This window comes from Melospiza melodia, chromosome 6 (genome assembly GCF_035770615.1).
Source record: "Melospiza melodia melodia isolate bMelMel2 chromosome 6, bMelMel2.pri, whole genome shotgun sequence".
NCBI lineage: Eukaryota > Metazoa > Chordata > Aves > Passeriformes > Passerellidae > Melospiza > Melospiza melodia.
In genome coordinates this window covers 6,951,406-6,973,854 of record NC_086199.1, presented here as the reverse complement: position 1 = coordinate 6,973,854, position 22,449 = coordinate 6,951,406, and the positions used below count along the sequence as shown (strand labels likewise).

The 22,449-nt window shown below is 44.5% G+C and overlaps 1 protein-coding gene across 1 annotated transcript in view; it reads right to left on the bottom strand.

Annotated features, from left to right (window-relative positions):
- Positions 1-1,366: 1,366 nt before the first annotated feature.
- Positions 1,367-22,449, bottom strand: part of RHOJ (ras homolog family member J) — a 62,564-nt gene continuing 41,481 nt past the window's right edge. Inside the window, exons 2-5 of the mRNA XM_063159763.1 lie at positions 17,464-17,522; positions 11,472-11,636; positions 10,296-10,391; positions 1,367-8,988 (exon numbers count right to left, since the gene is read on the bottom strand). Coding sequence (XP_063015833.1) covers positions 8,842-8,988; positions 10,296-10,391; positions 11,472-11,636; positions 17,464-17,522 — 467 coding nt within the window. The 3' untranslated portion in view covers positions 1,367-8,841. The remainder of the gene's footprint in view (positions 8,989-10,295; positions 10,392-11,471; positions 11,637-17,463; positions 17,523-22,449) is intronic.

The following is a 22,449-nucleotide window of genomic DNA, read 5'->3' as shown; positions in this document are numbered from 1 at the left end:
TTAATGCTGCAGCTGGGATGGTACATCCTGCCCAGAATTTGTAGGCAGTCAATACAGCCCACATGAGAAGCTTCTTCCCAGGCAAATGTCACCTCCTTGGGAGCATTTTAATGCTTTTTAAAGCCATGGATTTAGATGTCACCACCCAGCATGTCCAAAGCAGTTGAACAGCTTGTCTGTCTTTGGTATATGTTTGCAAGGAGTGTTTTTTTTTTGTCACAAGGGCAGTGACACCTCAGGTATTCTCTCTCCCACAAAAAGCAGTGGATTTCTTTGTGCCTCAGTTTCCCTTTTGGACGCTGGGAATGATGTTACAGGTGTTTTTTTCCTCTCTACATTGTGTTCTGCAGTGTATGGGCTGTGAGGCACCTTGTGCCCAGTCACATCTCTATCCTGCAGTGCACTCAGTGCCTGCCAGATAAATATAAATTATTAGGTTTATTGAAGAAATTAATGGCTCCATTATTCCCTTGGCTACATCCACCCAACCTTATCTGGCATCAATTTGGGAATTTTCTGCTCTGGGGGATTCCTTTGGCACATTGCTGTTAACCCCAGACATGTGGGTTCTCCGTGCCACTTCTTCCCAGATAAAACCAGGCCATGGAAAGTCTGGTGAGTAATGCCACCTTCCTCTGGGGAAGGTGAATAAAATATATTCCAGGCTATATGCTGTGCCCTCTTGGATTGTCCTGGCTCCTCTGAGGATGTATCCATTTACAGCAGCCAGGGATTTGGGCTGTAGTGCCTCTTTATTTGGAATAAACCTTGATATGCTTTGTCTTTTCTCTGCAAGTGCTGCAGGCAGGGCTGAGGTTCACAAGCTGAGGTTCACAAGCTGAGGTTCACAAGCTGCAGGAAGATGAAAAGAGGCTTCCTCTTGTGAAACTTGCTTTGGTTCAACCAAGATGAGGGATGATGTTCGGGAATGGTGGCATTTCTAGGCTTAACTTGAAGACCAGACCAGCTGGTCAATGAGATTGCTTCTGGCCTTGAAATGAATTTTAATGAACAGCTGGGTAACAAAGGCACTTAAAAAAATTTTTTTTTTGGTAATTAATTTTGTTATTTTTTTAAAAAACATACCCACATCTCTACACTGGAAGACTGGAGCCAGTCATATTCTTATTTCCACACCAGCAGGGCTGTCATTCTCATGTAAATTCTTCATCACCATAAGCCTTTCACTTTCCCTCCCGACCCTCCCTGCCCTGGCTGCTGGACCGCAGGGTGCACAGCTCATCATCTTCCTTGCCAATATGTTGGTAGGTGTTTTTCCTACCTGAAAAGTCCTGCAAGGTGCATGTGATGAGCATCTGGGAAAATAAACACAGCAGCACACCTCCCCAAAAGGATGCTGTCAAAATACTTTGAAATACATTTATTTTGTTAAAATAAACTATGTACAATAAACGATATTAATGTGCATTATTAATGTGCATTAAAATATACAGTAATTACATATTTAAAAGATGATAAACAAAAGAGTACAGAATTATGTGCTGTAAATAGGAAATTAATAGTGTTTACATGATTTTTAAACTATGCAGAACACATTTGCTTAAAAACTGAATTTCCTTGGTTTGAAATTGTTTTGCTTTGAATTCTGAAGATTTGGTTAATCTTTGGAAAAAAGGCATGCCACTCAAAAGTCAGACATACTGCTTTAGTGCCCATCCTTTGGTTTCACCAACCCCATATTCCAGCAATATTGCACACAGCAACTTTTGAGAAAAATTCAGTTGCTCACATCAAGTAAGTGACTCTGTCTCCTAACCAGCTGAGACCTGACTGGTGATGAGTTAGGTTCTGATTTGTGTTGAGGTCATTGCATCTGCTTAACAAATTCAATCAGAATAACTTGTTGAACTGTTAGTTTTAAGTATAACTATTAAGTATGAAAATAAAGGAATGAAATGTCCTTGTCTTTGTGTTCTTGGGGTAGCAGAGAATCTCTGTGCAGTGAAATTCTTGTATTTGTAGAAGTGCATCAACATCATGACACATTAAGCTGGATTCAGTTGTCCTCACACTCCATCTCCCTGCTCCTCTCTGCAGCCTTCTTTGAATCCTCCCAGTCTCAAGGTGCTGCTGAGCCCCGGGTACCCAGGTGTGACTCCACAGAGGCATCTCCCAGCCCATTCACCAGCCTCAGTCCATATTTTTTGGGGCATCATTGCCACCACACCATGTCCTGCTCTGTCGTGTTTTCCAGCTGGCACCCTGGGCTTGGGTCACTTCTACTTGTGAGTGAAGAAGACTTTGCCAGTGTCTTTCCCTTCACACATAACTTTTTGTTATTGCTTATCAGGGAATTAATATTTACAGACTTGGGGGGAGTTTTGGGTCATTATCTCCATGCTGACAGGGCAGTTCAGTGCCTGCCAGGTCTGTGATGCAGTTAGAGCAGCTGCCTATTCAGGGGAAAAATACTGAGAGGGACAACATGATAGCCACACTCTGGACATGATTTACCCACAGACTACTTTGACAGACATCAGACAAAGTTTTCATGTTATCAATACAAAAAAATGTTGTGTTGGAAGATCTGGAAACTGTAGGCTGGTGACAACTGTTTACTCTGAATTCATTAACTTCCAACCAAAGTTCACCAGAGTTGGTATCAGTGAGAGCTCAAACTGATCTTCACCAAAACCACATCAAACTTGGTATTCTGAATGGCATGAGATGAAATTAAGTGACAGCAATGAGTTTAGGGTCTTTAAGCAAAGATAACCATATGTCTTGAATATTACACTGTTAATAAAATGCAACTTTCATCTTCAGCTCAGTAGTGGTTGAACTGAGGCGTTTCAGCTCCAGCCTCCAAAGGTGACATCAGCAAAGTCTTTGCATGCCCCAACTCCTTTCAGGATTCCTTAACCAGCAGCCAGAAGGTATAGAGGATTCTTGGACCTGGCTCAGTGTATCTGTGTGCTCAAGGCTTGGTCAGCCAAAATAAAAGGTCAGAAAAGGAGGAAACATAAAAATTCTCAAGCATTTTCCACATTAGTCATGTGGAAAACCCCATTGAAATTTTCCATTGCCTTAATGAGAATTGAAATGAAGTCAACATAGAGCATCTCTGAAAATCCCACCCTACCATTATAGTTAGCAGCAGCCAAACACTGCATTATGGTCTGCACAATCTGAAAAGGGATGGGGATCCATATTTTCAAAGTTGAAGAGATTTTTCACCACTGACAGCAATTCACATGAGTTTTTGCTCGTTGCTCTGGGTTTCTGAAGTAATTTTCCTCCTTACAATGAGCTTCTGACTCTTTTTGCTGTTATGGTGTGGCTCCTGGAACTGCCCAAGAGAACAGATTTTTGTTCCCATGTTTCTGAAAGCTTTAACTGAAACAAAGAAAAGAGAATTTGAAGATTTTTTTGTTGTTGCTGTTCTAGTTATGGGTGTCCCCTTAACATCTTAAAATGAAATTCAAGGTTTAGGATCAAACTGACTAACTGTGGCTCACGGCCCTGATTTTGCAGCTCTCCCCCGAAGCAGAAGTGATTCTGTTGCATTCATGACTTGGTGATTTTTGTCCTGACTTTTTGATGCAAAAATATTTCTATTCCTGTTTTGTTTTGATAGGTGAAGATAGCTGAGATCACAAGCCACTACCGAAATCAGTGGGAGGCTTTTTCCTGCTTTCAGATGGTCTTTATTCAAGAGGAGGAAAATAAACATTCACAGTGGAAATTTGTCTTCATTTTTGCAAAGAGCTCAAATGTGACTAGAAGTTATCTGACGTAGGTCACGCCATGCTCACCTCCTGTCACAGCAGATGCTCCTCCAGTCCTATAGAGTTGTGAACCAACAAAATTTTCTGTTATTTCCAGATTTTCCTTTTTTAATGTAGGATAAAACAACATCACAGGTCCTCCTCAGGGAAAAAGAAAATCCATGGAGAAAGGCATGTGCAGCCACATTCCTACATGTTTCCCTCTTTGTTTAACAAATGGTCCCTGGGCCAACTTGAGCCTGTGAATTTCTTTGTGGGAGAAGACAAATGTGCTTTTAGACAATCCTGGCCTGAGACAGATTGATGCCACTGCAAATTATTTTTAATCCAGGTGAGGTTTCTGTGTGGTGAGTCAAGAGAAATTTGCTGTGTCACTTGGGGAAAAAAGGTACAGGAAAAGGTCAAAGGCTCGGAGCAAGGTATAAAAGCAGATGGGCAACTTTCCTACATGAATTAAAGGCAGAGATAGGCTGCCCAGGGAAGTGATTGGGTCACCATTCCTGAAGGGATTCAAGAGAACACAGGCCACCACCACTAGAGCAGCTGGCAGAGATTTTCTGGTAATCAAACTGCAAGGACAGATCACCAATCAGCCTCCCTCATGACCTGAGCAGTGCCAGTGGGATGGAATGAGACATGAACAACTTGGAGACAGTTCCTTGTGAAGAGATTCTCTTCAGTAGGAGGAGGACTGCCAAAATCTGTCCCTTTAGTAAAAGTATTTGGAATAACTTTATTTCATATTAAGATGCAATAAGTACAATATTTAATTCTTTGTCTATTTTGAATGCTTTAAAGAGAAAAAAAGATGACAAATATCAATGTCAGCTGCTGAAATGATTGTTTTGATTTTCATACTGGACATGGGGTGAATTCTGTACCTACACAGGGCATATATCCAGTTGAACAAATGAGAATGGACCTGAGTGGGGTTAGAGCCTTGTTTCTGCCTTCTCCCCAACTCTTCAGAGCTCTGGGAGGCACAGGACAAACTTTGTGAGTTTTTGTGGGACCTCCTTCAAGTCATGCTGGAAGTGGCAGGACTGTCCTGGTGTTTACACAGGGCTCTGAAGGGCAGAGGCATCTGTAGGTGGTTTTAATGTGATAACAACTCTCTGATGAATTGAGATCTCTCTCAAATACCTCTAATCTCTACTTGCAGGGGTTTGCATGAAAATACTTTGGGAAATCTGTTTGAAACAGCAGCTTCAGGTTAAGAACTCTGGGTAGAACAGGAAGGTTTCAGAAGAGGCCAAAGGAGATGAGTTTTACAGGATCCAGCAAGTTTTCTGTAAGTTGTGAGTGCTTTTGAAATGACAGCAGACTATTAGCAAAGGCAGCTCTGTCAGGAAAGGCTTTGACATCAGCTGCATTTAGGGGACGTTGTCAAATAAGTTGCAGGGATGGTTTCTAACCTTTATGACTCTCCTTAACAGTGTTCCTTTTAAGGTGAAATTGGGATCTGATCTCTAGCTCATCTCACAGTGAGTAAACCCATCCCCTTTCACCTGTCAGTCCTTTATTGATTTTCTTTCCTTATTACTAATGGTGCTTGAAAAATAACTTGAAGTTTATATCTGTGGCCTTATGCCTGCACTTGCACTATGTCTGCTGTTGTGGTTTTTCTGAAAATAAGCTTTACTGCCTTTTGCACACCATCTGCTGCTTTTAAAAAAGGCATTAAGTATGACTTGCCAGATAGTCAATGACTCTCCTTACATCTGCCTGCAACCCTTTCTAAAGCCTCTTGGCCTGTGCTGCCCCTGCCTCCCCCAAAAAAATAGTGTAACAGGGCAGATCGTGGAGAATTTGCCACATTTCATGGACAGGTATGCGTGCATAAGCTAGCACAAGAATGTTTATGGGACCTGCATTAAACATGGCTTTTCAAAAAACATTTGTTTTTGCTTGAAGAAAAATTAAAATAAATGAAGTGCAGAGGCCATTTCTCAGTGGATTGTAACTACTGTCCCTCTTTTGCAGCTCCCCGAATTCAAATTTTGGTCAAAATCTGTTTGCCAAACTTGAAATTTTACTGTCTCACAAGCTTGACATGCTCCATTTTGTAAGTGCAAAGAAACCCCTGCTTAGCTTTAACATTTTTTGTATGTATATTAACACTTTTCTATCTGCTTCCTCCATGCAAGGATTTGTTCAGGTTGCTGCAGTTTAACACATTAGGGCAGCAGCATTTCAGCTTCTCCCTCACCATATGTTTTGTAGGTTATTTCCTTCAAACCACTGCAGTTACATCAATGCTGCAACTTCTCACTTGATTTTTGATTTTACTGCTGATCCCATGCCATTCTATTAAGATTAACAATCACCCCTGGTACTCAGTGGCAGGCAAAAAACCCCAATTTAATTATTTGTGGCATTCCCTGCTGCATGCCAGGGTGCTCCATTTCACTTTTCCAGTGTGCTTGTTATGTTAGGATGAGCTCAGCTGTCACTCTGGATTTTCTATTTCCTCTATTTCCACATTTTTTGAAGCTCTAAGAAAACCAGGCAGCTTCAACCTGAGCCCTTGCATTGTGCTTCAGCTAAACCAGACTTCACCTTCTTCCACCAGAGACTCATACATCACTCTCCAGCAACCTACATGAGCTAAACCAATCATCCTAATTAATTTCCACTGAAGTGAAAGGCAGCACTGTGCAGATATAATTTCCCTGAAATCTGTTTAAGGCCTTTTTGTTGTTGTTGTTTCACTGGACTTCTAGTCATGTAAGCCTAAATATTAATTTTTTTAATCCACGCCTAGTTCTCCTCATACTCTAATATATTTTTACACATTATAGTTCAGCTGATAGACAGTGTCCTGTTGAGGTGAACACTCACTGCTCTGCCTGGGGATGGACACAAACTCTGTGGCATGGCATGAGCTGGGATTTAGCAGCCAGGGCCTCTGAAGTATTAAAACCAAACAGAAAATATGCACAAAAAAGTCACCAGCAATGAAGGGAACTTGTCTGTCTCAGGTATGGCTCAACTGTGTTTTCATCCATGTTTCTGTGCAAGGGGAAAGGGATGGTGAGTGGAAGCCACTGGGTAAAAAAAGAGCAAAGCATTTGCCTCGAGTCTGATGGCTTTGGTCAGAGAGAACTGTTGATTTCTACCTGGAAATGTTTTGGGGTGTCAGAGCTGGTTTTTGTGGCTGTCCATGGTAAACTGGGGTTGGAATTAGATGATCTTTGAGGTCCTTTCCAACACAAAGCATCCTACAATTGTAGGAAATGGAATTAGTGCTGACGGAGGAGCTCGGATCCATGAGCCAGGTCCTGATGCAGGACTGGGCACTGCACCAGCCTTGGTCCCTTCCACGTGCCCTGGGTGCTGCTCCCACGTCCTGCTGCTGTCACTGTGGCCAGCACCAGCTCTGGAGTTGCCTGGTTTGTCTGGTTGCAGGTGTGTTCTCAGCCAGGACACCGTGCTCCCCAAGGGGAGAGGGCTGCCAGTCTCTGGGATGGGGAGCAGAGGGGAGCAGGGTCCGTGTCCCCAGCCTGGGACATTTGTCCCACTGCTGTCACTTGTTCCCTCTTGGCACTCCTGGACACGCTGGCTACAGACGCAGCTTCTGCAAGGAGTTACATCTTCAAATCTGTGCGTGCTGGTGCTGGGATTTCCTGCTTGGGGAATGAAATCCAGGACAAGGCAGACTTGTGGCACTGCCAGGGTACCCAGAGGCAGCTGCAGGTAACAAGGACACCCTTGAGTTCATCGCTGAGTGTCTGTGTGCTGCGATGTGCAAAGCTGCAGGGTCCTGGGAGAGCCTTTAGTCACAAGGCACGATTTCCCCAGCAGCAAGGGGAGGTCACAGGAGCTTCCTTTCCCCATGGGCTGGGTTTTCCATCTCCATGCTGGTGGCTGCACCTGCCACTTGTGGAAAAGTCCCCTCCTGAGGACTGCAGCCAGACTGTGGAACAGAACTCTCTGTGGAAGTGGAGAAAAGGGAGCAGACAGAGAAGAAATGAATGGGAGGAGGGAGGCTACAAAAGTCAACAAGTTCACAACTTCACTTTGATGAGGTTTTTTACAGAAATACTTCATAAAAAAAGGATAATTTTAAGGCAATTGGATCACCTCAAAGCACTTAAAGTTGGCATGACCTTTGGCTTTATTCTTTTTTTTTTTTTCCTATTCTTGGCTGTTGGGTGAGATGTAGAAATTCAGCTGATCTGTAAGGTAAATTCTCAGTTGCCATGGCAATGTGTCTCGTTCTTGTTCTCAGTTGGAAGAGAGATTGTTCCATGCTGCTATTTCATGTCTAGGGCAACATTCTTTGGTGGCAGAATTTCTTTGTTTCAGTACATTAATGCTACAACTCTGTACTTCCTTTCCCAGCTTAAGGAAACATGGCTCAGCCTCAACATTCTTCTGTAAAAAATACAGTTATTTGCATTTTTTTTTAGTTGTAAGAACATTCCTTGAGTCTGGAGGTAAATGTTGATCCATTTTGATAGCTTGGGTGCAGCAACATCCTGATGCTGTGAAGTTTCACCATTAAGTGAAAATAAACTGGAATCACTCCACCTTTGCTTCCATGTGGTTTGAACAAACTGAAGTATCTCCTGAACTAGCAAGTCTTATAAAAGAAAAGCAATTTTACAGTACATCCTACCTATAGTGTATATCTTACATATTAGATTTCTACAGATCTCCATGTGCTTTCAGTCAATTCAGATTCAATTCCTAAGGATTGCAAATTCCTAATTTTGATAAATTCTTACTTAAGGCCACAAAAGGAGTTTCTCCTGTTTCTTTTGCTGTCTTTAGCTCTTTGTTTTGTCACAAGCCACCTTCACCTTATTCCTAAGGTGGGGAGCCAAGCAGGCATCCTGGTTTCTGTTGGTGCAGTCTGCAGCAGTGGGAACAGGCTGCCAAACAGCTCTGGAGGGTTAGGAAAGCACAGAGACAGGAGTTGGCCAAGGGTGATACAGCTTGGAGGTGTCACAGCATGGAGAGCTCCTATATTTGGGTAAGAAGGACCCTTTTCTGGTCATGCTCCCCGTTTCAGTTGTGTGTGACCTTCATTGCCTTTCTAACCTGCTTGGTTTCACTGAACTCAGCTGGCTCTGCCTCCCAGGGGACGTCACACAAGGGTGCAGCACCTGTGGCACTTCGCACAGCGCTTCTTCTTCTTCTTGGGGTGGAAAATGGTCATGATTGCCTCGTCAAAGACAGTCTTAAGGCCTTTCTGTGTGAGTGCTGAGCACTCCAGATAGCACTGGGCTCCGATCTGAAAGAGAGGAGGGAAAATGAGAGTCAGTAACCATTGTTGGGAGACACAGAGTGATGCTGTTCCAGCATCTTCCTGCATTTAGAAAGGAGTGAGACCATTTCTCTGTTTGTATCTGGCTGTATCTGGGGTGAAGGGACAGGCTCATGTGGTCATCCTGAGGAATCAGCATCAACACGAGTATCTCACCACATGGGGGGTGAATGGCCTCAGGAATTCCCTGCACAACCCTCCAGAGAGAGGGGCTGGACCCATGTTTGAGGGCTGGACCAGGAGCTTGGCCTCCTGCCTGTGCAGCTGGGGAGGCTTCTGAGGAAATGCTGGGTTGGAGTTGAACCCCTCACACACTTGGCTCTGCCCCCCTGAACTGTCACTCTTGTGTCCTGCCTCCCTCAGTCCCAGGGAGCTGCTACCTGGGGAGGGCTTCCAGTTGGTTTCTGGGAATGGGGAAGCATCATTTTGAGATAGGAGTCTCCTGGGTGTGCTGGCATGACACAAACACCCACAGAGGCCTAGGAAAGCAGCCTCAGCTTATTCAGCAACCTTGTGGCTTATTAAGCTTGTTCTGCTCGTGGATGCTCTGATTTTGAGGGCCAGGGACAGTAATAGCATCTGCAGCATGAAAGGGGACAAGGCCAGGATCCAGAATCCTGCACCCCAGAGCTTGGGGAGTGATTCTGACCCCCTGCATTTCCAGGAGAAATGTACAATCCCACAGAAACTCTGGGAGCACCTTCTCTGCTGCCTGCAGTGCCATGGATACGTGGGAATCCAGCTGTCTGTGCTTTTGTAAGGGGTAGGGAGGAGTTTGACAGGATGTGGCTTGACTGCAGAGAGGGGTTTGCCAAATCTCCTGGCAGAACCCTGAGTGAGAAACACTTGACTTAGATAAAACAGGCAGTAAAATCTGTTTTGGTGCCCATTTGCCACCTTCTGTCCTGTGTTCCTCACATGGAACCTTGAGGAACAAAGATTTTCTTAGAGCTTGGTCATGGCACCTGCCAGAGATCAGAAGCGTTTGGACCATTCTCTCTGACACATGGTGTGATTTTTGGTGTTGTCATGTGCATGCCCAGGAGCTGGACTCATTGACCCTTTTGGGTCCTTCCCACTCAGGATATTCTATGTTCCAGCTGACACTGCAGCAGAAGCTCAGGGGTCACAAGGGGTGCCTGGGCCCAGCCTGTTTGAACAGAGGCTCCAATCTCTGTCTGGGGCCAAGGGGCTTTGGGGGAGCCTTGAGGAAAGAAACCCAGAGGAAAGCTGGGATCAGTCAGCCTCATTGGCATCAGAAGAAGCTGTTCTACCTCCTTTGCCAGCTTCACTCCGTGCTCATAGGTGAGTGGTTTCTCCTTCATGTAAAGCAGCCGCGCCAAAGTTTTGGGATCATCCCGGAGGTCAATCTAAGGCAAAATACACAAAACTTGGGCTGTGATTCTTCAGGCAGACACTCATGGCTTTACATCAGGGCATCTGTATCACTCCTCAACTCAGGTGATACTTCAGAAATGAATTGCACATTTACTTACCTTCTATTTTTCTTTCAGTTTACCATGAATTAACTCTCCTTTGCAGGTTGTTGGGCCACAGCTCAGATGGGAGTGGTACAGGAAAGAACCCCACTGGTGGGGGAAGCTGCTGCAACCCTGCACTGCATCACCCAAACCCCACCCTGACAGACAGACTGACACAGCGCACTCTGGCTTGAAACAAAATCCTTTGTCTCCACGGAAAATTGAAGTGAAGTATTCTGGCATTTCAAACCTGTCCATTTTCAGACTGTGTGATTCAAAGGATAATGCTTTTATTTTTAAATGGGTGTTTTAGATTATTCCAGTGTAGAAAACAAATTTTTTAATTATTTGCCTTTCCTGTGGCATGAAGACTTTGGTTTTGGCCAGTATTTGATCTGTTTCTCGAATTTGACTTAGGTTACTCTCCAGTGCTCTGACATTTTCTATGTGGTTGAATCCCTACCCTCACAATCCCTATCCACTCTGTCTTGGTAACAAACCCATATTTAATGCATTTTTATTTGATTGACAGATTAATAGATTTTAAGGCCAAAATAAAGGGGTTTGATCATTCACTCTGACAATCACTGTAACACAAGCAGGATGGTGAGTCACCAGTTGTAATGTTGACACAAAAGCATGAAGGGAGGCTACTTCCTTCCCATGTCATCTGGCTGGTTACTCCCATTCTTAAAATTTAGTTTGAAGTTTAGCTTCAGCTTCTAGCCACAAACTTTGATGGTTTTTTTCCTTCTCATCAGAGACCTGTATGAAAACTTTTCTCCCTATAGGTATTTACGACACATTAATATATATTTGAATAAAAATATGGGATGAGCTTTGCCAGTCTGGACACCTGCACATTGGATTCCTTTCCCAGTCCCTGAAATTTCCTCTAATAGGAAAATCTGGCTGAATTTCCTATGAGTTCAATAGGAAACCTTTCCAGATGCTCAGGAGAGGCTTTACCTGTGTTCCTATGAGGACATAAGGCACGTTGGGCATGCAGACTTTCAGCTCAGGCACCCACTCCTCCTGCACGTTGTGGTAGGAGGCAGGATTCACCACGGAGAAGCAGATCAGGAACACGTCTGTGTTGGGGTAGGACAGGGGTCTCAGCTGGTTGTAATCCTCCTGCCAGGGGACAACAGCAAGAGTGTCACTGTGACGGCGCTCACAGGGGTCTCAGGATGAGGGAAGAGATGAGGATCTGACTCCATGTTTCACAAGGCTTGATTTATTATTTTATGATATATATTATATTAAAACTATACTAAAAGAATAGAAGAAAAGGTTTCATCAGAAGGCTGGCTAAGAATAGAATAGGAAAGAATGATAACAAAGGTTTGTAGCTCAGGGCTCTCTGTCCAAGCCAGCTGACTGTGATTGGCCATTAATTAGAAACAACCACATGAGACCAATCACAGATCCACCTGTTGCATTCCACAGCAGCAGATAATCATTGTTTACATTTTGTTCCTGAGGCATCTCAGCTTCTCAGGAGGAAAAATCCTAAGGAAAGGATTTTCCATAAAAGAAGTCTGTGACAGTCACAAGGAGGGGATGACTGCAAGGGGAGGTGTCGCGTTGGGTTTGGTGAAGGGGTCAGCACTGTCCATACTCATTCACACTTCCCAAGCTCCAGGTGGCTGCTGGAAGGAGGGTGGGAACCACCCTGCAGTGAACAAGGGTGCTGATTTATCAGCATTTTACCAAAAGGAGCTGAAAGATGCCCCCTCTCTGGGAGCTGTTCAAAGCTGGACGGGGCTGTGAGCAAGCTGGTCTAGTGAAAAGTGTCCCTATCCCTGGTGAGGTGTGTGTGTGTAATTAGATAATTTTGATGGTCCCTTCCACCTCAGTCATGCTGTGATTGTGTGAACAAGTCTTGTTTGTGTTGTCTGTGGAGATGTTGGTGTAGAAGGTGATGCTGAACAGTCCTGCAGGGTGCACAGCAGTGTGCCAGCCAGCACAAGACATCCTGAAATCAAAAAGCAGATCAAATCCAGCCTGCAGTACCTGGGTACTCACTGTGGGTGATTTAGTGTTTCCACAGGCCATGCATGGTGGAAGGAGATGTTTTCTCCATAGTGGTGAAGAAGGTGAATTTTCAGACACTCGAATCACAGCTGTGCTATGTCATGAGCTGGCTTTGATAGCTGAGTTTCAGGGAAGAATTTGGGTCTGTTTTCAGGCTTGAGAAGCTGAGAGCAAGCAGAGGTTTTGCAAGCAATGTGAAAGGGACAGCCTGGCTTTGTCTGACTGTGGGAGCATTTGTAACTGTGTCTGGTGGGTACTGTTCAATGAAACCTCTTAGAAAACTCCAGTGCAATGAAACAGATGCTTTTTAGAGAGGATACATCTGCTCCAAAGTCTTTTTTAGGGGTTCCAGAATTAAGAAAGGGGAAAGGAACACAAAGTTGGAGTGTGGGAAACAATAATACATGCTGCTGTCAAGCCTGACTGCAATGTAGATCTGCAGTTTATAGCTTCTGCATTCTGGACAAGTCTCAAATCTCTGCAGTCTGGTTGATTTGGGTTATAACTGTGTGAAAGCTCAGCTGGTGCGATTTGCTTTGCAGATACAGACTAGTTAATAAAAGGCAATAAGGTTAATAAAAGGGGGGGAAAAAGACACCTGGGTGCCATTTCTCAGACTTGAGAACATTTATTTTAGGCAGAGAAAACCCACATTAGGGGCAGGAACAATGCAAGCTGCTGCCTGTCCTGCAGGATAAAGTGATGCAGGGCTGTATCAGTGTGTGTCAGAATAGATGATGTTTTAGTGCAGCCTGATTTCTGCCTTGCTTTGATTGGGTCAGCTAATGAGAGGACTTAATTGTGAAGTGAGACTGGCAAATCACCTTTCTGAAGTCTCTTTTTCACTGACTGTACAGTAATAAATTAACCCAGACTCCTTCTGGATCAACACTACTTTCCAAAATATACCAATGAATAACTCAAAACCAGTTTGCACCAACTGTTTCTAAAAAAATCCCCCCAAAATTAATTATTTATTCTGAAAGGAAGCATGAGCCCAAATTTAGCTCTGTGTCAGGAAAGAAAAGTTTAAAAAAGCATCCTGAAACACAAACAAAATGTTTTGTTTTGTCTAACTGGATGTTTATTGTCCCAAACCTACTTTGACAGGAAGAATAAATTCTCGTTTACTTCCACCAGCCCTCACAGCCACAGTATTTGGGATAAAATCAGAGTATTTTTCAAGTGGCATAACTGTGTCTTTACAGTGGCATAGAAAGATCTGAAGAAGGATTTACAGGAGGAGATGTTTGGATGTTTCACCTCCCAGGAAAGTGGATTAGGAATGGAAGTGGATTCAAGGAATAGCAGGGAAAAAAACCTCTCAGAGATGTTTGTGGGGTTTGTGGGGTTTGTGCACCAGTATGCAGCTCGTGGAGAAGCAAAGTCAGTGACAGGAGATTTATCCAAGGCTCCGGAGGTGGCAGCCAGCCCCCAGCAGAGGTTAATAGAGACAAAGTGGATGCCAAGCTGATGGGATCAGAGGAGAAATTGCATTGTAGGGACAGTTTTATGTGGATGCTGTGGGTTAGGAAAGCCCGGCCTGATTATGGGACATTGTTTGAAGGCAGAACATGAAACCTGAGGTTGATTGTGGCACAGCCACTGCGGGCTGATACCAGCAAAGATAATTTCTGTGCTTTGGGTTTGGCTCCTGAACCAGCCACGTGGTGGCAGCAAGCCTCAAGGAATCCTCATGCAGGAGTTTTGGGAAGAAATTTGCTAAATATAGCCATTTTCAATATTCCAGACGTGCATATTTAGAGGGGCTGGGACTTACTGTACCATTAAAACTGCAGATTAAAACCATGAGCGCTCTGCTTGGCTGTGACAGCTCCAGGAGCCTGCATTTAATTTCATTTTCCTGTTCCTTCCGAATCCCTAGAAAATCCTTTTTCAAGAAGAGCATTCCTGATTTGAGCTATCAGCACAGAGCATTATATAAATTGTAAGCAGGGACAGCCCTGCATCTCATAGCAGAGGTCTCACCTCCCACCAGGGCACATGGGATTTTTCTCAGAGAGGTTAAAACACAAATATCATGGATAAGAGTTGATCTGGGCTCCTGAACATGAACAGGATCCTCCAAACCACATCAGACAAGGATCCCTTCTCTGTACCTGTCTTTCAGAGGAAGGTCTAATGGCTTTGCAAAAAATAAAATAAAATAACATAAAATAACATAAAAAATAAAATAAAATAAAATAAAATAAAATAAAATAAAATAAAATAAAATAAAATAAAATAAAATAAAATAAAATAAAATAAAATAAAATAAAAACCTTGCCATCGCCTTTAGGAAAGACAGCCCTACTGGGTAATTTTTCATTCTGAGATGGTCAATCTCACAAAAAATGTAAAAAAGGGGCTGAATATTTCCATGGGTATGGGGCCCATCCAGGGAGGAGTGCTGCAGCAAGGGACAGTAATGTTTGGGAAGGGACTCGAGTCCTTGTCGGCTTAGGCTGTGGCTGATCAATAATGTATTTTTATCTATTTATTTTCCCAGCTCATGCTTGCATTGTGCTGCCTGCTATTTAGGGAGCTCAAGGCTTCCAAGTTAACATTGCCTGGCCACTGGTTTGGCCTGGAAATGCCAGACCTGGCCCTGCTGAGTTGTTTGCCTGTGACTTGTCAGGACCAAGATCAGTTGGTGCTGCTCCCTCCCCTCCACCTTGGCCATCAGCTCAGCAGTGTTTGTGCCCCAAAAATGCAGCAGAGTTGGATTTTTTTGTTGTTTTTAAGTTGTTATTGTGTTGATCTCTTGTACACTCTGCTAAAGCATTTTGCACCTAAGTCCAGCCCAGCAAAGAGACCACAGTTTTTTCCTCCTAGGACCATTTGTGCCAGGGATAGAGAAAGCCAGATACCTCAAATCTGGGGTCTGTGCCAGCTCTCCCTTCAGGCTGACAGAGGGTCCTGCTGCAGGAGTACATTTTTCAATTGTTATTTCATTAGCATATGTTTTATAGCATCGCAGTGTCAAGGGCTATTTCTGGCTATGACTTCACACTGATGCCTTTGGAAAGCCACACAGCACAAGGAGAAGGAGGGAGGAAACAACCCAGATGATCTGTTGTTATAACTGGAGCATGTGGGAAGCATCATCCCTGCAGCCTCCACGGGGACAATCCAGTCATCAGGGGCTGATTCACGCTCTGGGCTCTGCCTGGAGAGCCACATCCTCTGGAGCAGGGTCTGGAGGGGACCTGGGCTTGGGGAGCTGCAGAAAGGCTTTGGAGGCAGGTGGGGAACTGCCTAGTGTGAAGCAAAATGCTGAGGAATGGATGGAGGGGTGAGGCTTGTCAAAGAGACAGCTGAGTGTTCCTTCTGGCTCAGGAGGACAAATGAGTGAGAGGAGGTGTTGCTGTGGGAATGGGTGGCAGGTGGAACTGTCAGCCCTAAAAAACAAGCAGGAATATTAAGGCACGGGGTGAAAACTGACTGGGAACTGAATATAACTCCAGTCTGGCTTGCAAAGGCTTGCAGGGCTGATGGATCATGGCACAGGCTCTGAGCTCAGAGTTTGTGAACACAGAATAAAAGACTGAACAGGATTTGGACATGGGGCAAGGGCTTGGGTCATATTTTGGGATTGGTTTTTGGATCATCAGTTTTCACCATGTGGATAGGAAAGATGTGTGGTCTGTAAGGGCCACCAAAGCAGCTAAGTCTGATGCTGCCTACAGAGACATGATAAGAATAAAACTAAAGAAAGTGAAACCCAAAGCATCAAAGCCCCAGTTCTGCTGAGTGCAGGTTTTTCTGGAAGTGACAGTCTGTTCTGGTGTGGGTTTTTTGATCTCTCTGCACAGTGCTGCAAAGTATATTCTGCCTGAAGTGGCCTTTTGCAGACAGCAGGGTCTCCTTCTGCACTGTTTGTGCCTTTCGTGGCAGTCAGTCATGGCCAAAACCAGCACAGCCAAGAAGGTGCTGCTTTCCTGGTGGAAGCAAAGCCCTGCATCCAGGGCTGCTGGAACCCAGAGGGAGGGAAGCAAATTCCCAAATTTGCTTTCTCTCCTGCTGGCTTCAGTGTCAGCTGGGACTGGAGGAGCTGGTGGATGTGGGTTACAACATTCCCAGTCTATGAGGAACCTGGAGCCTCCTCCCTCTGCTCTCAGCAGATGATTTTTTGCAAGGTTTCTGTGCAGACTATGTCCCTTTCTTTATTTTGTCATTCACTGGCATTTGGAGTCAGGAGAGGGAAATTTCACCACAAAAAATGTGTATTTTACTCTGTGCTTCCTTATGCTGGCAGAGCAAAGCAGTGAGAAATAATTTCTCCTTCTCTCCAGGGGGTGAAATTATTCTGCAAGCTTTGAGTGCAATCACACCATAGCAGAGTGTGGACAGTGGAAACAGCAAAAGAATTCAAAATGTAACTAAGCAAGGGATTCAGACTCTCTTGTAATGGACACACTTGTCCTGGGAGAAGAATGTTGGGATGTTGGGGTGGATGCAAATCTGGCTGGGTTACCACTTAAAAAGTCAACAGGTGGTAACTGATAGACTGGTGCTGAATTATAGCAGTTTTCTGATCTTGAAGATGGGAATTATTCTCTGTATCTTCAATGCCACCATGTGGTGAAGGTAAGAAAACACTGATTACACAAAGCATGGTATTTGCAGTAGGAAGGTGGGTATATGGGCGGTTGCACAGCCTCATCAAACTTTATTTTTTTTGATTAGGCAAAACAAAATCTCAGGGATGAATGTATTTGTGTGTGTTTTACTGCTGAAACAGAATGAAAATGAAAGGGAGAAGGTCAGCAGTTCAACCATTACAACTCAAACCTGATTGCTATTATTTGTGAAAAAAAACCCCAACAAACTCCACAAACATTACCAACAACAAACCCCAGTGTATGACAGTAACAAACAAACCATGGGGAAGGAAAATGATAAATGTTTTGCATTTCTTTACCTGCCCTGCAGTGTCATAAAGCCCCAGCAAGTGTTGTTGTCCTCCCACAGTCACGGTTACTGGCAGAGAGAAACAAGAAATGTTATTTATGCACAGGCCAGTGGCCTCATTTTGATGTGTTTTAATCCCAAAATGCCAACAGACACATTAGCAGGCATCCTCAACTGGGCATCCTGAACCCAGCACATCTATCCAACCCAAACTGAATCACAACAAAAGCAAATCCTTTATGCCAAGATCTCATTTCTGTACAAACAGCCCAGGGTGATGAGCTGCACACACTGCTGCCATCAGGGTCCAGAGACAGGGGGACATTTGCCTGTCCCTGCAGACACCAAATGAACACCCTGGACTTGAAATCACAAGATTCCTGCCTCCCCACCATGGGCTTTGGGGTGGGTTGGTCATGGATCATTGGGAGGATTTTTTATTATTTTATTCCTTCCAGGCTGTGGAATGATGAAGCATTCAGCAGTGGCTGGTGTTTGGTGGGTCTCACTGGAGGTGCAGCTGTCCTGCCCTGTGCCATCTCAGGTGCAGTGGCAGTGTTTAGTACCTGGGGCTGTGTGGTGGCTGATTTGAAGGACAGGAAAGAAGAGGAGCTGGAATATTTTCAGGGATGTCGACCAAATTCTGTGGCAAATGAAGGAAAGCTTAGTTTGTTGCTCACATCCAGCATATTTGCTCCTTTAGCAGAAATCACTATGAACTTCATTTTGAGCCCACTGACAAATTTTGACATTGACAAAAATGTTTTCTCATTGCCCCATGATAAGCTGATTCCTGTAACCAGTGTTATTTCTTATACAGGACATGATCTGGGTTAATGACATTTAGTTAACCAGTTAATCTGCTTAAATCATTACTACTCAACTGGAAAGAAAGGGGGGCAGTCCAGTTCCACCCATTAGTCAACAGGAAGCCTTCAAACATTTGTCAGGAAGGTTGCTTAAAATAATTATATTGTTGCAGCATATGGACTATTAATTTTTTTAAACATGAGGACAAGTGGCAGAACATAGGAATGAACATAAAGCTTTGTCAGGAATGGGGGAAGAGGCTCAGACTGGTGCCCATCAGGTGATCACAACTTGCAATTAATGAGGGCTGGGTATGAGTAATGGTTATTTTGGACAATAAAAAAAAAGACGCTTGAAAACATCACGCAGCATCTTGCTGATTTTTTTGTTTGTTTGTTTGGTGATAAAATTTGTAGCAGAAAAGCAGCTACAATTTTATGGAATTTAATAGCTCCTGCACTGGGGAACAATGTCCTGTTTGAGATCTCTTGGACTGAGAGTCTCTGCCAGTGTGACTGGACAGGCTGACTATTCAGCAGCTTTATTTGCTTGCAGAGACACAGCAGTGTTGTCAGCACATAAAGAGAGCAAACCTGACATCCTGGAAGTACAAAGGCTCGGTGGGGACCAGACTTGCTGATGAGAGCAGGATGGGCTGCACTGTGCACTGCAGGGGCTGCCTTGGGATGTGCACTCAGGAGGAGGTGGGGAAGGGGAGGGAGCTCCCTCTGCTCCTCTCAGCCCGCACTCTGCAGCTCCCATGGACACTGGGAATGGATGCCCAAGGTGGGAAAGAAGTACAAGAGTGGGGACATGGCCACCAACACAGACAGGAGACAGTCCGGATGCCCCATCCTCTTCCTTCAACCTGACTCGAATGAAATAATTTAAAATAATAATCTCCCCGGTGCCGTGGCTTTCAGCTTCTTGTGGTGTAGGGAATCCCAGAATGCCCAGCAGGGGTATGAGCTATGTAAGTTACTGGCAACACTCCTGCTTTTCTTAGCTGCCTTCTCAGAAGGAGTGGGGTTACAGGTGTCAGCACAGCTCACCAGAGCCAGCGGGAAATTTGCTTTTTTTCCCCCACTTGCAACCTTGGCAAGCCTCCAATCTGCCCTTGTGCCAAGAAATGCAGGAGCCAGACCTGCTCTGGAGGTTTTACTCTGCTCAAGGACCAGCTGTGAAGATGTACCCTTCAGCTGAAGGCGGCGTTCCAGCTGCAGTGCACAGCTGGCCGAGGTGGCGTTTGGGAGCACACGCGGTCTGTGGGGCTGTGAACAGCAGTTCCCTGTCAGTCCTTGTGGAATGTGCAGGGAGCCTGCAGAGCTCCTCCAAAGCAGGATGCTCTCAGGACAGCTGTGAGGCACATGGAGGTGCACATTGTGACCGTGTTCACAGGGGTCTGAGGATGAGGGAAGAGATGAGGATCTGACTCCATGTTTCAGAAGGCTGATTTATTATTTTATGATATATGTTATATTAAAACTATACTAAAAGAATAGAAGAAAGGATTTCATCAGAAGGCTAGCTAAGAATAGAAAAGCAAAGAATGATAACAAAGGCTTGTGGCTCAGACTCTCTGCCCAAGCCAGCTGACTGTGATTGGCCATTAATTACAAACATTCAACATGAGACCAATCACAGATCCACCTGTTGCATTCCACAGCAGCAGATAATCAATGTTCACATTTTGTTCCTGAGGCCTCTCAGCCTCTCAGGAGGAAAAATCCTAAGGAAAGGATTTTTCAGAAAAGATGTCTGTGACAGTGCAGATCAGCCTGAATCTGAAGAGCCATGTGGCACACATCAGTGCTGACAGGGTTATCCAGCTCTGCTTCTCCTGCTGCCTCACCCTGAGCATTGGCAGATTGGGCTGGGTCCTGCTTGCAAAGACATCTTAAAAGTCTTAAAAAGCTTTAAGCTTAAAAAGCTTAAAAGCTGAAATTTACTCTGCTGTGAAGCTTTGCTGGCCCATCTCTTTCTTGGTGGCATCTGACTGAGAGAGCTGCACTGGCAAAAAGCCCTGGTGCAGATACAAATTGCTGGCGTGTTCCAGTAATTAATATGGTTTGGAGATAAGCTGTTTGGATGGAGGATCATTCCACCTCGAGTGTGCTGTGCTCTGCCAGAAGGATTTAACGCCTAGACTCTTATCTGTGCTTTGTGGTCCATGAAGTCACGGTGGATGTTTTGCAGCAGGTCTGTGGAGCCACACACTGAGCAGTGATTGATGGCTTGTGCAGTTCAGTTTGGCTCCTGGTCACCTCTGGGAAATGCTGAGGGGGAATAAAGAGATTGGTGGTGTCCTACCATTACTCTTCCCCCACACAAGGGATAAGAATTGCAAGGGCTCTTGGAAAAAATACATCCTGAGTCTATCCAGCTTGCATATCACATTTAAATCTGTTTCTACGTCTTGTCCCTTATGTGTCCTGCTGTGAATTTCTGCATGACACCAGTCCTATATTTTTACTTTTTCTCTCTTTCTTTTTCTCTCTGTTTCTCTTCTTTTTACTTTTTTCCTTTTTCCCCCCTCCCCTGCTTTTTCTTTTGCCCATCAAATTTTATATTTTCTTTCTTCTTGTCTATTGTTCTAGCCTCTCTCATCATCACAGGATATTATTCCTGCCCACATCACCTCTGAATTTGCAGCTACCGCCCCAGCAAAACCTCAAGTGTTGTCCTTGGATTCCTGGCTCTGAATGCAGTGGGGACCAAATGGCTCCCACTGGCAAACCAAATGATCCCTGGCTCTAAATGTCCAGATTAATGTATTGGTGCTAAAATTTCCACCACACTTTCAAGCAGGCAAAACAGATGTAAAAATAAATGGCTTTTGCCTGTGAAATAAATGGCTTTTGCCTGTGAAAATTTCATGGTATTTTTATACCACAAGTTTATCAGTCTGCCTCTGTCAGGCAAAAGTCTATTCAGAGTATCCACTTGGTGGGTCATATTTATGAGCTGAGATTGCCCTGCTAGATTTGTAGGCCTTACTTTTGGCTTTATTCCAGTTTACTCTTACTTACCCTGTTATTATCTTTTCCTGTTCTCTCCGTGGACAGGCCTATGGGAAGCCAATGAGGAATTCCTTCCCAGCCACTGGGGTACTGCAGGCTCCTTTATGGGATTGTGAACTCGACTTTATGAGCAGTCTTGGAGTAACAAGACAAATATGAACTCTCCTTGTCATTTACTGACTGTATTGATGTATTGATTAAGCACTGAAACGACCTGGCCTTTAACGCTGAGTGCAGTAGAGACTGCAGTAAAATGAGGCTGAATATTTGCACAGTCCTGGCCCTCCTTTCTCTCCAGTCTGGGTTGCACCAGATGATGCAGCAGGGCAGATGTTCCCCTCCCTTCACTAGGTGATTTTAACCAAGTGCAGAATGTGTAAAACACTGCTTTAAAAATGACTGCTAGGTCATAAATTAGCTGGGTATTGCTTACTAGAGTTTGAATAGCTATTTTGGGTCACTTCCAAGGCTTTCTTGCAGATCTATGTGTCTGGGGTTCTGCTAATGGGCCTCAACACAGAGCTTGGCCACCACAGCAGAAGGACAAGGTGTGGATGGGAATATTGTGTGGGAAGGACCTGGTGTGGACCATTGTGTATGGACCATGGGCAGGTCTGAGCTGGGAGCTGTTTTTAAATCCATGCTTAGTTTGTGTTTCTGGGGACAATGTGACAATTTCCATAGATGTTCTCAATGCCCAGATTGCCCCAGATCCACCTGTCAGTGGCCAATCTTTGCCCAACCCTTTCCCACTGTGCTTTGTTTGGTAACTTTTTGGGGCTGAATTGCACCCATGGAAGAGCTCTTCAGCCAGCCAGCAGCAATGTTCACTGCACTGACAGGAATGGGACATAAATTGTCTGCTGAACTCTCAGAACATCTTCAGTTTGATTAATGGAGCAAAGCAACACATAAATCTCTGTATGACACCGAGCTCGGATGCAATAGCCCAGCCTCACTTAGCTGTGGCACGGGAGAGTGGATTTGCACATCAGGGGGAATTTTCCATGCCAGTGAAGAAGTGCTTGCAGAACCCAAAGACTGTGAAACCCCCAGCCAGAAAACACACAGGAGCCAAGCAGTGTCTAATGTGACATGAGATGGGAAAAGTAATCTATTTATTCCAGTGCCTTCCTGCCAACAAATTAAGGTCCAGCTGCTTCAGA